Source organism: Choristoneura fumiferana, chromosome 16 (genome assembly GCF_025370935.1).
Source record: "Choristoneura fumiferana chromosome 16, NRCan_CFum_1, whole genome shotgun sequence".
Classification (NCBI taxonomy): Eukaryota; Metazoa; Arthropoda; class Insecta; order Lepidoptera; family Tortricidae; genus Choristoneura; species Choristoneura fumiferana.
Genome location: NC_133487.1, coordinates 4273818 through 4290699, shown reverse-complemented (window position 1 = coordinate 4290699; position 16882 = coordinate 4273818). Strand labels below are relative to the sequence as shown.

The window sequence follows — 16882 nt, the reverse complement described above, 5'->3', positions numbered from 1 at the left end:
CTTAGCGCAGTCCTTAAATCTGAGCAAAGGTCTACTACGTTTCTCTTGGCATTGGCCACTGCGCCGAGCAAGACATGACGTTGTAATCGAGAGGGCCCATTCTATGCACATGCCCTAGCCAACGTAAGGGTCTCTGTTTGAGAAGAGTGGTTAGGCTCACGTTGGTGACCCTGTCTTGCCATGAAATACCCAAGATCCTACGCAGACAGGGCATGTAGAAGGAGTTTAACAAACGCTCTTGTCCGTAGACTTCTCTTCTCAGGCCTGTGGATTAATATGTCGCTCGTCAGCCACCAAAGAGAAGAGAGAGAGAGAGAGAGAGAGAAACATTTATTTATACATATTTGATACACATAAAAATACATTAGATGTAGAGAAAAAAAAATAACATCGAATAGTATAAAGTGGACCCCACTCAGCATACTGTTACGGCAAGCAAGACGTGCACATGCAGGCAACACGCCAAATGTGTCTGGAACAGACGCGTAGGCCTGATGATGATGATGATGCATCTGTATATTTAAGTATGTTTATCCGTTGCCTAATAACCATATCACAAACTTTGCTTACTTTGGGCCTAGGTCAATTGGTGTGTATTTATATCTCTAAAAGTAATTTACTGAATCAGGCGTTACTTTGCGGAGGTTAAAGGTGGGCTATTAACAATTACTTATTGCTCACCAGCAACCTTACGATAGCTACGACTATGCAACAAATACATGATCATGCAGCCCTTTTTAACCGACTTCAAAAAAAGGAGGAGGTTCTATGTTCCGATGTTTGTATTTCTTTTTTTATGCATGTTCGCCGATTACTCATATCTCTACCCTGTAAGAAAACACACAAATCACAAAAACTCAACTATCACCACCGCCACACTACGCTGGCACATTTCAAACTCGACCAGAGCAACACACAAAGCGTTCACCATGTTACCATCTGGTGTCTAACATCTCGCTATATCATAAACATCTCGTTATATTTTATAATCTATGAAACATTGGTTTGTTTCCTCACTATATTGTGGTGTAAAAAATTGCATGTTTTACGAGCGGCACCTATAGAAATTAAGGAAATTCAACTCAGAACTTAAAGACCTTAAGACAAAACGTACTATTTCAACTTGTGCCATTGTGCTGAAAATTTGACGCAGCCGACTCCTGGTCTATAAACATTACCATAATCTAGCATTTTGTTGGAATTATTCATCCAGGAATGCAGTTCTGTAAACATCTGCAACAGACTCTGTTAGTGATTATAGGAGAGGAGACTATCTCTTTCAGTTTACTTGAAAACAGGTATTTTAAATTCGTTTGTAATGCTACTATGAGAATTGTCTCATTGACTTTGAGCGGGTTAAGTGGTAATTTCAAATTCAATTCGCTCTTTTACTATATTGGTCTTTGAAACGTTAACAATAAAATTAAAGATGTCTTGTTGGTTGTTAGTGAATAATAGTTATTGTCATGATAAGCTATTATACAGGATGTCCCACGGCTATGCCACATGGGGAGAAAATCCTACTATACAATATTATAAATGTGAAAGTTTGTGAGTGAGTGAGCGAATGAGCGAGTGAGTGATGTTTGTTACTCCTTCACGCTGAAACGGCTGGACGCATGTGAATGAAATTTGGTATGTAGATAGCTGGACATCTGGAATAAAACATAGGCTACTTTTTATTCCGATATTCCCCCGGGATAGGGATACAATCTCGAAACAACAACCGCTGGGCTTAGAGTCATGACATTTGAAAACCACGAATTCCCAAGAGAATTTAAAAGATCCCAACATTTCAATTCAGCTGCTGTTTCTAATGATTTACGCGTGCGAAGCCGCGGGTAAACACACTAGTGTGTGTTCATCAATAGAATCAATATCATCATTAGAATCATCATACCAGCCTACATACTTCCCACTGCTCAGCATGATAGTGATAGTCTTATTTTCAGAATGAGACGGGTTAGGCCGAGAGAGAAGAGAACGAGGGAGCGAGAAAGGAGTTAAATAATGTAGATAAAATATACTAAAGGAAGAATTCATTTTGATTTTAAGAACAACTTAAACGGCAATCAAAAAATATTAAGCCCCTGTCTCTGGAATCTAACCAGCCAAATGATAAAAAATACCCGTAATAATCACGATACCTACCAATTAAAATGCTTAATCATAGTTTTTTTTTATTTGTCGTCCGCCACCAAACTTCCTTGCAAAAATCATTTACCTTTATTATGAAGACTTTTAAATCCAAATTAATTTCTATGGATATTTTGTCAAATATTTTCTATCATTAACACCTTATCAAAATGAATAGACACAAGAACAACATAAATTGCCGAAGTTTTTTAACAATTGATATTTATTTGTATGTAGATAGAAGATATAAATTATATATACCTTCTCTACTCCCGAGCGTTCAAAAATAAAATCCATTTATATTTTTAATAGCCCTTTCCGCCAATACAGACCGTATCATTTTTGTCCATCAATCAGTTTAAAACTGAAACGTATTCAGATGCCGGAATGGAATCATTTCAAACCGATCTTCATTTGCGCTGTTTCACTTGCGCTTATTGCTCTATGATGAAATAATTGATTCAGAGAACATTTCAATGTATTAAAGGTATTTTTACGAGGCTATTTAAACTAGGAACGCTTGAACGTACTTAAGTTTGTCCGAGCAAACGTTGTGCTTTTAAAATATTGCCGTTACCTTTTTTCAGGCTCATCTCCAATATTATAAATGTTTCTTGTTATGGCATTTCTTAACACGAGCGAAGCCGCGTGATTAAGATACTACACTTATTTAACTGGAGGCACAGAATAAATAATAGTACAAGCTGGAGGTGACATTCATTTAATAATAATAATATGATTAATGTGCATTGATAGAAGTGTGCTATTAAATTCAAATCCCTTTAATTGCTTTAGTTTGAAATTTCAGTCTCCCCCGTTATTTGTTTTCACAAATTAATTGAAATACTATCGAAGTTACCTTGGGTAGATTTATTTCAAGCCAACAAAACTCTCCTAATCATAATTGATAGGGATCTTTTAAGTTTTTATTCTGTAGAAGTTTGTTTTAATTGAAATGGACAGACTGTGCAAATTTTAGAGCGTTTATACCTGCTGAGCTGGCAACGTTGCATTTTTGTTAGTTTTTCTCGATTATTCCATAAAAATTGAACCAAAATTGAAAATGTGGTCTGATAGAATTGTTCTTAATATGTAGGTAAGTTACGAGTAATGTGTCTACTGCAATAATTATTCGTGATAGACTTTAATTTTCTTTGAAAACCGTAAATAAACATTTGTTTGTTGTTTGATTTGTATTTATGTAGGTACCGTGAAGTCATATTTGCAGAGAAAAAAACGTGAGAAAATTTGCACACAAAAATGCGAAGATTTGAAAACGCGTGAAAACGGCCCAAGCCCTGTTATTCTAAGAGGAGGCCTGTGTTTTGCAGTAATATTAAAAGTATTTTTTACGATATTGCCTCACAGCACTCAAACAAAAAAAAAAAAATATTTCAAATAACACCACATCGGTCGCACCACCGCACACAATCTTTAATCACTAGTTCAGGACTCTTAGCACCATTTTGTGTCTAATTCCGTATTGAAAGGGAACCAAATTGCTATCATATTTCCTTGAGAGGCAATCTTCGTTCATGTAATCAATTCATTCATTCGCTCTTTGTTCCGTTGATTGAACGAATTAGGCAAAGTGTCGGCCGGCGTGGTTTGTTCAAATATGAAAGAACGTTGTTTCGGTGGAATAATTATGTTAAAATTAGGACTGTAATTTATTTGTTTTTAGGGTTCTCTATCTAAAGGGTGTGTAGATCTATTCCATCCATCCGTCAATTAAAGGTATCTTTTCACATATTGTTCTTTTTAACGTCTTAAGCTAGTATGTTATGATAAAACTTTCATCACGATCGGTTGAGGATTAGCATGAAAGCGTAACAAACAACATACTCACATTTGTATCTTCTATCTATCTATCTATCTTTTTCTATCTATCTTATGTTTTCTCATTCTTATACCTATATCAGGGTGTTACATAGGACGTAATACAAAATTAGTGTTTCGTGCTCAATTAATGCTGGGTAATATAATGCATTAACTCTTTTGTTGAAATTAGTCCGATGAAATTTGCGGTTTCCATACATTTGTTCATGATTTCTTGTTTCAACAATGTATAGAACCACATTTTTTTTTCAGGCTTATTTCAACAAGAGTTAATGCATTATATTACCCAATATTAAATGAGCACGAAACACTAATTTTGTATGACGTCTTAAGTAAAACTCTGAATAGGTACTACACACTTTCCATGAGCTGTCATACATACGTATTACCGCCCCAGTGGACCGCCCGGGTCTGATTGTGACAGTAAATTACTCGCTAACGGCGCCCACTAATTGGTGCAGCACTAATGCGTCGAAGCGGAAAATATGGCGCGGGATTAAAGAAATGCTGGGAAGAAACTAACGGCACTTGCACATTTTTCATTGAAGAGAGGATACAATCTGAAAATGTGAAGTTGGCTTTGTTTACTGGCATTTTTTTTGGCCTGTTGGCGCAAAGGAACAATAGGTTTTTTGCTAACGCTGCGTACGCACCATGCGGTTAACCGCGCGGTTTTAGCGTGCCTTCAAAATATTTCTTGAGAAAGAGGCGGTGCGCTGAAACCGCGTGATTAGCCTCATAGTGTACATAGGTAGTTCCACCAGACTTGAAGTGAATAATTACTCACACAGTTACAAAAGGAACTGATTGCACAAGAGGAAAATTAATGAAATGAATGAGTAAAATTTCAAAGTCCTGCTGTCATTACACTACATATTCTTATGTGCATGACCTCAACTTAGGTGGAACTATCTATAGGTACGTAGCCTGACGGTACTTTCATTATCATCCTATCTACATCGTTATCGGCGGGATCGGCGGGGATCAACGTCCACTGTTAAACAAAGACCTCCCGCCATCTCCTTAGAACGCCACAATGAACGACAACTCGCCACCTTGCATTCTCGCGACGTCATCAGTCCATCTAGTGGGAGGCCTCCCAACACTTCGCCTAGTGGTTCGTGGTCGTAAGTGGTATCCGGACAATAATAGCTGCCAGCTCCCCAGGATCATGTGAAAATATATAGAAGACCGGCAACAGCGCGTCTACCTCGTCAACCCCCGGCTTTAACGAGGTCATCCGTCCATTTCGTTGGTGAACGTCCTACGCTGCGTCCTATGCTCCATTCGAGAACTTTTCGCCCCCAACAGCCATCCGTTCTCCGTGCTATATCGCCTGCCCATTGCCACTTCAACGAGATAATTCGCTTGACTGCGTGCACTATTCCAACAATACTGCTATCTTCAAGCCGCCTGGATCTGGATCTGTCGATTTTCTCGCTGACTGTACATTTTATCAAAAATCTGTGAATGTCGAATGTCATCACTCAAAAAATTAGTAAAGGTCTCTTAAGAGCATTTTCGCGTAGCAGCAAGGGATCTAGTAGCTGCCCCATCTCAACTTTCCACCCTGTATTATATACACCACCACTACTTGAGAACATCCTCCGTTTTTTTTCGTCATTTAAAAAACAAGCAGAAGCAAAATAAAACGATGCAAAGCGATATGTATGAAAAAACATTACTTTTTTAAGTTAAGTTCAAATGAAACCTCAGACAATACACCTATAGAATAAAAAAGTCTTAAATTAAAATTTTAACACTTTTGTTCCCAGACAAGTCAAGTTTAAACAAAAAAGTCATAACCTAAATTAGCAATACAATCAATTATGAACCTTGGCAGTTTTAAGGAAAGTGTTTAATGAAAGATGTCTCGTTTTGAGTTAATGCTTTTCAGTTGTGTGCATTCTAGTTGTTTTCCGTTTTTTATGCCATTATTATGATTGCGACTGGATTTTTGAAAGGCATTGTGGTTTAAAACTAAAGCAATGCAAGTCAAAACAGAATTCACCTTCGTTTACTTAACGTTATTTATTTTAAGGCTCGCCATTGTACTCAAGTCTCAACTTATTGTGTAGGACGTATAATGGTCGTTTAATTGTGAAGTTTTGAATGAATGCTTAGCTCGACTAAATTAAATTTAAAATCTGTAAATAATATTGTTAATAATTTCATTCTTCATGTTTTAACTGGCTGTATTGTCATCCAAACTACATAAATCTACACTGTTTTAAGTCAATGCCATTACCCGTTGAAGAGTTCCGTCCGGCGGAGACCACCTTAACCAGACTTGATTATTGTGTTGTCATGCAAGATTAAAACACAGCTATGTCAGGTTCCAGCTCGATTGGTTACAAGAAAGATCAGTGTCATGTGATTCGGATCGAGAGGGTCGTGGGTTCGACCGGGTCATCTTTGATTCTTTCGGAATTTATGGGAGAAATTACACTTGAAACTTACCATAAGCTTGACCGGGAAAGAAAACATCACGAGAAAAACTACACACAGTTGCAAAAAAATGGCGCGTGGGAAGTTCCCAATCCCCACCGGGCTCGCGTGGGGGTACTTTTATTCTGAGAGGCGGGCATGTCATTGTGTCTTGCAAGGGTCCAGCGGTTTGCTTAATTATTTTAAGTTTATACAAGTAATACAATGATTGTCAAAATTTAACTCTTTCTTCCCTGAATACCTGTATCAATTGTTCAGAATTGTTATAAAATAAACCTAACATAACCTTTAGAGTTATAGGACGACAAATTAAAATTTTCTGAAAATTTTCAGTTTCGGTGAAAAAAAATTATGAGTAGCAAAATTTATGACAAACATCACATTATGATTTTGAAAACTATACGACTAGATACGTTCCTGTTCTGCAATGGGACAGGTATAGACCGAGATCATGATGGGCTACTTAATGGACCTCAAGGGACTTATGACTATGGGTAAGCTGACAAGTAACAAAAATCCTTGACGTTGGGCCTAATGCACCGCGTTCTACGTTCTTATTTTCGGAACCTTTCAAGGGCCGCCATATTGCCGAGAATTGGTGATGGCAAGACATAGTAAAAGAGTTGCAATTTTCTGCAAATGGGATTTATAAAATTCTTGAAAGCTTAAATAACAAAACCATCCAAGTGTTTGCCCGCGGCTCCACATGTGTCACCATTATAAAATCAGCAGTTGCAATTCCAAGAATTCTAAGGGAATTACGAGGGTTTTATTCAAATATCATGTCTATACCGGGCTAAAAAGTGCCTATTATTATTCTAGTAGAAGATACGAACCTAAATCCAACTTCACCGGTCTGATAATAGAATGAAACGTATTTTATGATAAATTTAGTATATTAGAAAATATATTAGAAATGGGCTTGCTGAAAAAATTCCTGCACAGGCAATTTTTAATTATTAAAAAAAAATGAATTTTAACAATTTTTTTTCAATAATTAAAAATAGCCTCTCCAGATATTTTTTTCACTTTGACTTTCACTTGACTTTAAGTTCGGATCTTAGACCATTCAATTTGGAACAGCCTTGCGTTTGGCCACAATCACGCCTGATGGAAAGCGAAGATGAGGCCTACGATGGAGCACGCTTGCCTAGTAAATGCTCATTCCCTAAACTTAAATAAATCCATCCAGCCATTAGCGTGAAGTAGGTACCTATTAAGATACACACACATACACATTTTCACAAAATTTCCTATTAATAATATTTGAAGGATAATAATTATGCAATAGAATCTTGGAACTATATTTTTACCTAATTGCAATGATTTACTGTAACATGAAATTTGGTACATGGATAGAGCCTCTGATGACGATACAATAATCCAGTACCACGACACCGTCAGCAAACAATGCTATTTGAAAAAAAAAAAAACATTTTTTACAAATACTTTTTAAGATTTTCTTTACTATCCACCTAAAAAATAGGTTAACCTCGCAATTCTCCCTTGAATATATTATTTACAACCAACTGTCATTCTGTGTTAGGGCTGTCACTTAAATAATAAAACAAAGATTAAAAATAGGGATTCGATTTGTAGCATTCGAACATGGCGGATGTAGACAATATCTAATTTAATTTTGCTATTTCTGTTTCTTTGGCTAGTTGAAGTATAATTTTGATAGTGTTTTATGCGGCGATTAACCTTAACAGTGAACAGTGATCACAAAATTCTATATTGCTCTCGTGTCTGGCATTTTTAATGCGCAAGTTGTCTCCACGTGGTTTCTGGAATTTTATTATCAAGTTGCAAAAACTACAATCGCCGTACAACGTCCCTCTCAAAGAGAGTTTACCTTGACACTGGCGAAATTGTCCTATTAATTAGGACAGAAAAGCCATATCTTAAAAGAGAAGAAGAAGAAGATTAAAAATAGAAGTTGTTAAGAAAAAAAATACCTATTCACAATCGTGGCCAGAAGAGAATAAATATTTTGTGTTTCTGTTCACACTGAAATATTTTCAATGAGCTGCAATTTCATGTATTTATTTACTGCTCATCTGTAAATTTTATTTATTATTATTACTACTTTTACAAAAAAAAATAACATTTAAAAAATAATAGTATAAATAAATATTCGGATCGACCCAATTGCTCGTTTTCCATCCAATATAACAAATAAAAACAAAGTTAAACTCGCGCTGACTGGTTTCGTACTTTTCTAAAGATTATTTTACGAGTATTTTAAATATCATATTCCAATCTAATAGGATTTCCTGTAATTTATAACTAAGAATGACTATGTATTCATTTTCAAAATGTTAAGTCCAGTAGTTGTGAAGATAAACGAAGGGGAAAGGCCAACTTTTGTTTATTTTCTTGAATAACTTCAAAAATATGCTTAATATTCTCACAATTAACCCTGTCATTTAATATATATAGTCGCACTCGAACAGCGGTGCCTTTTAGTTAAAATTAATTTAATTTATTTACGTTCATTGTCCGTCTTTGAATAACTGATGTACATAATATTACGGGGTTTAATTTCATTCCAATCGGTTTAATAGTTTCTGAACAAATCCTAAAAATTATATTATATTACCTGACATTTAAAGTTAACGCATTCTGATATGCTTGTCGCATGGCCAAAGCCGTGAATTCCCGAAAAATGTCAGCCCTGTCTTTTGCTACACTCGAGTCAACTTTTACGAGTTTTCTAGGAGGGATTCAAAGCACCCCTCCTTCGGTAAGTGAGAAGTTTAACGAAACAAGGTGTCACTTTAAAAATAAGACGGAATTTTCTTGTGAAAATTGTATGGCTTACACTGTGAGTATTCAAGTCCTCAAGTGTACAGTACTCGTATGTTATGATATGGTAAAATATTTCCAATGCACTTGCGACAGCCCTGGTGGCTTAGTGGTTTGATCTATGATTTCTCAAGCAGAAGATCGTGGGTTCAAATTCGGCTACGCACCTCTGAGTTTTTAGAAATTCATGTGCAAAATTACATTTGAAATTGAAGGAAAATATCGCAAGGAAACCTAGACAAACTTGCCAAGCAATTCAATGGTATGTGTGAAGTTCCCGATCCGCACTGGGCGCGCGTGGTAACTACGGCCCAAGCCCTCTCATTGGAGAGGAGGCCTGTGCCCAGCATATATTGCCCGGGATGATGATGATTTGCGACACATTCAATGCTGATATACATATTTAATTTTTGATATATTTAATTTTGAAATGTCAGAGTACGGGTTTTAATCATTTTTTTAATGGCAATGGGGTTTTTTATTTGCAAAAAACTTATAACTTTCACTGCAAATTTTCTGAAATGCTGCAAAAACGACTAAACATTTGAATGAAAAACCAATTGATGGAAAACTTTTTGAACACCGGTTGTTTAAAATTGTAATGGCTCTCCAATTGACGTCCAAAGTTTTAACAAGGCAAACTGAAAATAATGTAATTAAACGATTTACGAGTTTTCTACGTCTTTTTAAGTGTTTTAAACTCTTAAAGTTTCCATTTTCGTTAGGGACTTGTCGATTATTTCATTAATTGATGTATTTCTTTAACAACCTTTTGTTCACCTGTAACTAAGGTAAAGGTCCGAGTGCTCGTCGCCATATTTAAATATCCATATTAGTGGTAGCCATATTTAAATTGTCATTAGAAACAGAAGAGACAGTAGGTCATGAATTGGGCACCAGCATGTCAAACACTAGGACATTTTTACTTTGAATATTATAGAATTAAAATATTTTTCCCAGTTCAGTGGTGCGATTGACTTGAAATTTTGTATTTGAGTGTAAATTTTATGACAATACAAAAAATTACTTTGGGTAGTCGGGTAAAAAAAAGTGAAATCGATCGGTGAAATGGGTCTCCTGATGGTAAGAGATCACCACCGCCCATAGACACCTGCAACACCAGGGGGATTGCAGATGCGTTACCAACCTAGAGGGCTAAGATGGGATACCTCAAATGCCAGTAATTTCACCGGCTGTCTTACTCTCCACGCCGAAACACAACAGTGCAAGCACTGCTATTTCACGGCAGGATTAGCGAGCAAGATGGTGGTAGCAATCCGGGCGGACCTTGCACAAATTGTAAGCTATTAAACTTTTTAGCAAGAATTTAATTGTAGAATTAATTCCAGTAATAAAATAATGATAAGAATATAATATTATTCGGAACTAGTCTAAATTAACATTTTCTAAAGTAATATTATTTATCCAAATGATTATTTACCGTTTCCCAATATACCCGTAAAGCCAGTAATCATAATAATGGCTCCAAACGCCATGCATTTGCGTCATGCGGTCTCTATATTAATGTATCTTTTTTTTTTTTTTTATTCTACTGGATGGCAACGAGCAAGTGGGTCCCCTGATGGTAAGAGATCACCGCCGCCCATAGACACCTGCAACGCCAGGGGATTGCAGATGCGTTACCAACCTAGAGGCTAAGATGGGATACCTCAAATGCCAGTAATTTCACCGGCTGTCTTACTCTCCACGCCGAAATACAACAGTGCAAGCACTGCTGTTTCACGGCAGGATTAGCGAGCAAGATGGTGGTAGCAATCCGGGCGGACCTTGCACAAATTGTAAACTATTAAACTTTTAGCAAGAATTGAATTGTAGAATTAATTCCAGTAATAAAATAATGATAAGAATATAATATTATTCGGAACTAGTCTAAATTAACATTTTCTAAAGTAATATTATATATCCAAATGATTATTAACCGTTTCCCAATATACCCGTAAAGCCAGTAATCATAATAATGGCTCCAAACGCCCATTTGCGTCATGCGGTCTCTATAATGTATCTGGGTGCATTTCAGCCCGCCGTTGCGCTCAATTGCCCACCCGTTACGGGTTGCAATTTTGTAGATATATATCGTACGAACAACTCTGAATTTCATAACTATGAGCTACTGACATTTATTGACAATGAAATATTCTATTGATATAAGTATAAACTACTACTACTACTACTATTAAATTAAAACTATGTATGTACATAAAAGTACCCTTAACTTAAAATACTTAGGTACATAAAATAAAATTAAAAATAAATAATTAAAACCCTAAATCTAAAACAAATTACTTAAATTATTAGGGAGTCATAATGTTGCTCTGAAGTGGTAACGTTTCGTGTGCTCTGCCTACCCCATTTGGGAATACAGGCGTGATGTATGTGTGTGTGTGTGTGTGTGTGTGTGAGAGAGTTATAATTTAATTATGTTAATAAATATTTAAATCTTTTTTATTTATAATGTAAAGGCTAATCATCTTCAGATTAAAAATTACACTTTAATGTAGTGAAATTTAAACCTAGTTATGTCTAGAAGCTTTAAATTAATCTGTATTGTTTGTAAGTATGCTGAGTTGTGTTCCAATCTTGTAAGTGAAATTTTTCCCTCTCGAAATAATCGGATTGACTTGAAATTTCATATGGATGTGTAGTTTGGATGAAAATGCAAGTACAATCAACAAAAAAACCTTTTATCAAACTTGAATTTTCAACAATATATATTCATCACACTTTTATTTTGTGACTAAATACTCGTAACCAACAGTTTTTGCAAACAAATCTTGGAAATATAATTTAATTAACTTCTCCTGGCAAGTAAGAACTAAAACTAATAAATAGTAAATAAAATAAATAAAAATAAATATCACGGACAATTCACACCAATTGACCTAGTCCCAAAGTAAGCTTAGCAAAGCTTGTGTTATGGTAGTAAGCAACGGATAAATATAATTATATATGTAGACATAGATACATACTTAAATACATATTAAACACCCAAAACCCGAGAACAAACATTCGTATTTTTCATACAAATATCTGCCCCGACACGGGAATCGAACCCGGGACCTCAAGCTTCGTAGTCAGGTTCTCTAACCACTAGGCCATCTGGTCGTCTAACCTGGTCTGGTATAGTAAATATAAACTGGAGAAATTAATTTGTCTCTCTAGCTTTTCGACAATATTTCTCAAATAAAATGTCGAGAGCAAAATTTGATATTAGTTAGGTATAGGTATCATATAAAATATTCCGCCCAGCAAACTTTGCGCTTGTTTCGATTAGTTTTATTTTTAATGGCCATCGATAATTTTGAGAAAGATTTACTTTGCCTCCTTTAACGATCATAAAACAAAATAAACAATAGGTAATTTAAAAGCTACGTTATTGATTAAAATTAACAATGTTGAGAGATATTATCAGACTTTATTAAATGTATTTTCTTTGAACCATTAGGCATACTCGATATTCATTTAATGATAACGCAAAAATCTAGTTAGTTTTATTCAAAACAAAAAGTATTTCAGTCGAGATATGTATTTTTCAGTATTTAAATGGCGCATTCGATGGGTGAGGGCATATCAGCAGCCGCTCAGAAGCAGAAAGCAGAGAAAGATTATAAAATTATTATTATTTTTAATTATTATCCTGATTGTAAAATATCATATCATTGTTTTCTTTGCTATACTTTTCGTATAATATGAGGACAACAAAAACCCAAAATTCAACCGCCCAAATCTTGAAAAGCCGACAGCTATCTCGATATAAATTACGGACGTCATTGCGGAAGGCATGGGGGGGGGAGGACGGCTGCAAGCGCTTATGTCACGAGCCATAAAGACAGCAATATCCCAAACGAATAACGCGAATACCTAACGCGGCCGCGCGGCCGGCAGGGAAACTTCTCTTAACGAGTTTTAGCCCGAGCAATATTTATCTATTTAATAAAATAATAAAATAAAATAAATATCATGGGACACTTCACACCAATAGACCTAGTCCCAAACTAAGCAAAGCTTAGGATTAGGGCCACCGTCCGCCAGGCCAGGGCAGCTGAGCTAGTGAGCAGGGCAAAAGCGGCCAGTGAGCTGCCGGACCCTGAGGACGAGGCTTCTTTCTTGGAAGCGTTCGAGGACCGGTCTGTCTGCTCGGCCACGGGGGTGGTGGGAGGGGTCTTGATCGGAAACTGCCTTGCAGAGCTAACGCGATCCTCCAGGATGCCAAAGCTGCGATAGAGACCTCGGGTAACCTAAAGAGGGTTATCAGGGATACGGTGGTCGAGGCGTTACATGCATTGCACGAAATGATCCTGAGGCTCGCCGACTCCAGGAGCAGACACCTTACGGAGGTTCAAAGGGTTAAAATGGTTAATGAGCGTAGGGTGGCGGCATTGGAGGCGATCCACAGCCGTAGGCTCCAAGAGGCGCTGGAGGTGGAGCGTGAGGAGAGGAGGAACGCTGGCAGGGCAATTGAGGCTCTCACTTGGGAACTTCGTAACCAGAGAGAGTACCAGAGAGCGGAATTTGAGGAGACTCTGGAAGCCCTGAAAAGCTCAAAAGGGGCCCCAGATGGGGATGGTAGGGGAGTTATTCGGGGACCCGTTCGGGGTACGGAGGATATTGTTCTCATGAGAAAAATAGATGAGATAAGGGTAGCCATTACCCGGCCGCAAAGGGACGGAGGGGAGGTGGCCAGAGAGGAGCTCAGGTTAGAAAGAAAGAAAGAAAGAAAGAATGCGGCGGCCCAGGGAGAGGGCATCAGGGAGGGGATTAGAGCGGTGGAAGGGGCGCTGGGAGCGCTGGGGGAGGAGGTTCGTAGTCTTGGAGCGGTAAACAACACCAGGCAGATAATTACACGGATCGAGGAAGAGGGGAGGGGTTTGAAGGAAGAGGCGACCAGGGTTAAATTGGCCATTGTGGAGGGGTTTTCGGAGATGCGTGACGAGATTACTGCAGCGGCCGTTCTTCGCCACGCAGTGCCAAGTCTTCGCGAAGAGTTGGACCGGACAGGGCTACCCTTTAAAGATAATTCTGGAAGGGAGGACCCCCTGCGGAGGGATGCCGGGGAGAGGGAATGGGTTAGGGTTGAGTCTCGGGCTGAAGCAAGGCGGCAGAGTAGGGCCGCTCGAGCTGACCCTGATCGTGGGGCCCCGTCGGCGTCATTTCCGCTGCTCGTGGAGTCAGTAGACCCTCGACACACCAGTACAGAGATTATAGGGATGATTAAGGCAAAGGTAAATGTTGTGGAATTGGGAATTGGAGTGGAGACTGTCCGGAAGCTGAGGAACCAGAAAGCCTCCTTTGGTTTGAGTTCTGAGGCGGAAAGAGGCAGATTGCTGGGGGCAATAAAGGAAAAGTGTCCTGGCCTCACAGTCACTACTCCCCACCTTAAGAACCCTCTCATAAGGCTCGCTGGAGTGACTAGGGATATCCCGGACAGTGATGTACCGCAAGCCATATTAAACCAGAATGGCCATATATTTGAGGGACTTCCTGACGCAGAAAGGGAACTAAAGGTGCAGAGGCGCACCAAGGGAAGGACGGACGTAATTACCAACGTAATTTTGGAGGTCAGCCCGAGTCTCTGGTCTCGTATGGAAGGTAAACGGATCCGGCTGGGGTACCAGGTGGTACCCGCATATGATCAATCCCCTGTTATCCAATGTTATAGGTGTGTGGGCTTCGGCCATTTTGCCAGGGACTGCGGGAGGGAACCAGTTTGCGCGTATTGTCTGGGCGGCCATGAATCCCGGAGGTGTGGACGAGAAGGAGAGATCCCACAATGCAAAAATTGCAGGGCGGCCAAACGAGACGGGGTCGATCACTCTGCATTCAGCCGCGATTGTCCAGAATGGCAGAAGTGGGACAGGCTGGCGAGGGCTAGCGTAAGATATTGCTAAGGGCACCCCGTGTGCGGATCAGTCCATACAAGCAACTGATGAACCAGCTCTGATCCGATTCATGCAGGCAAATCTTGGCAGAGGCTTTGCAGCTACTAAGGAATGCCTGCATGAGGCGGAAAAGGTGGGAGTAAAAATTATGCTTCTGCAGAAACCATACATAGGATCAAAACTATATATGAGCTCGCAACATCGCGTGGTCCAGTGCAACTCAGTTAAGTCGGCTATTGTGGTGCTCGACCCCGACATAAATATAGTGGTAAATTCGGACACTTTGACGAAAAACATCTCCACCGCAACTATTACGGTGGGAGGGCAGAGGTTCACGGTGGTCAGTCTCTATTTTGAGGGAACGAAGGATATCGATGATCAGCTGGCGGAGCTGCGTCGGGTCTTGGACATAGTGGACACGAGGCACTTGATTGTGGTGGGGGACGTCAATGCGGCGAGCCATTGGTGGGGGTGTGGGAAGGAAGATAGAAGAGGAGCGGAAATTGTCGACTTCTTCTCACAATACGATCTCCACATACTCAATAGAGGAAATAAGCCTACTTTCTATACGTATAGAGGGAACAGGCTGTATACCAGCATAGTGGACATCACGGCATGTTCTGGGGCGCTGCTAGGGAGGACAGGTGCCTGGGCCGTCGATGAAGATTCCCTGGACTATCGGACCACAGGCGAATCTTTTTCAGTTTGCGTAGCCGGACGAGAGGGGAGACAATCTCCAGGAAAGGAACTAGGAAGTTCCGAACCGAAAAGGCGAACTGGTCCGATTTTGGGCGAAAGCTACCATATGAATTGAGCAGCCGCGGGGTAACGGCTGAATCAATAGAGGGAGCCATAACGAGAGAGAGGATAGAAGGGATCACTGAGCAAATTGGGGAAGCAATTGCGGCCACCTGCAGGGAAGTGATCCCGGAACTCCCCACGGAAACCAGGACTAAGAGAGGGAGATGGTGGATTCAAGAGCTGGAAGACCAAAGGAGATGTGTGAGAACATTGAGAAGGAGAATAAAAGGAGCAAACCCAGCTCGTAAACCCTATGTGGTTCAGGAGTATGTGGAGGCAAGAGACATACTTAAGAGCAAAATCGAGGCGGCAATTACGGGAAGTTGGCGAGAGTTTTGCAGTGGCCAGACGGTGGATGAAATCTGGAAACGCACCTACCGAATTGTCCAGAAGACAGAGGGAAAGGTGGAGGGAGAGGAAAGTCAGTTGAGATCCCCACGGACCGGGGAGATGTTGAGTGGGAGGGAGTCGGCGGAGCTTCTGGCGATGACTTTCTTTCCCCGAGATGACCCGAGTCATGACACGGAGGAACACGCGGACATAAGGAGGAGGGCGATGGAGATAAGGGAGAGTGGCGCAGGAGTACAGGAAAGCCCTTTCAGACCATTTACCGAACGGGAGCTGGAAGAGGTGTTCCGAAAGATGAATCGGTTTACGTCCGATATATGCTACCAGGCCCACAGGAGCAGTCCCCTCATTGCAATTCTACAACCACTGTTTCAAAAGGGGACACTTCCCCAGATTGTGGAAGGAGGCTTTGATAAAGATCATTCCCAAGCCAGGAAAGGAAGATTACACTGTCCCTAAGGCGCATAGACCGGCGTGGGGAAGGAGGAATCGGCGACGGTCCGCAGCGTGGTGGAGGACGGCCCGCGGCGGCCGTCGGACAGATGGCGTGGGTATATACCCTCGGGGAGTTTATAGAGTGCAGCGGTTGCTCAAATTGACGCCCC

The 16882-nt window shown here is 39.7% G+C and overlaps 1 protein-coding gene across 1 annotated transcript; it reads left to right on the top strand.

Annotated features, from left to right (window-relative positions):
* The first annotated feature begins 6493 nt into the window (after positions 1-6493).
* Positions 6494-15137, top strand: LOC141436544 (uncharacterized). Its single transcript, XM_074099548.1, has 2 exons — positions 6494-6537; positions 13364-15137. The coding sequence occupies exons 1-2, from the start codon at positions 6494-6496 to the stop codon at positions 15135-15137; spliced, it is 1818 nt and encodes a 605-aa protein (XP_073955649.1).
* Positions 15138-16882: the final 1745 nt, after the last annotated feature.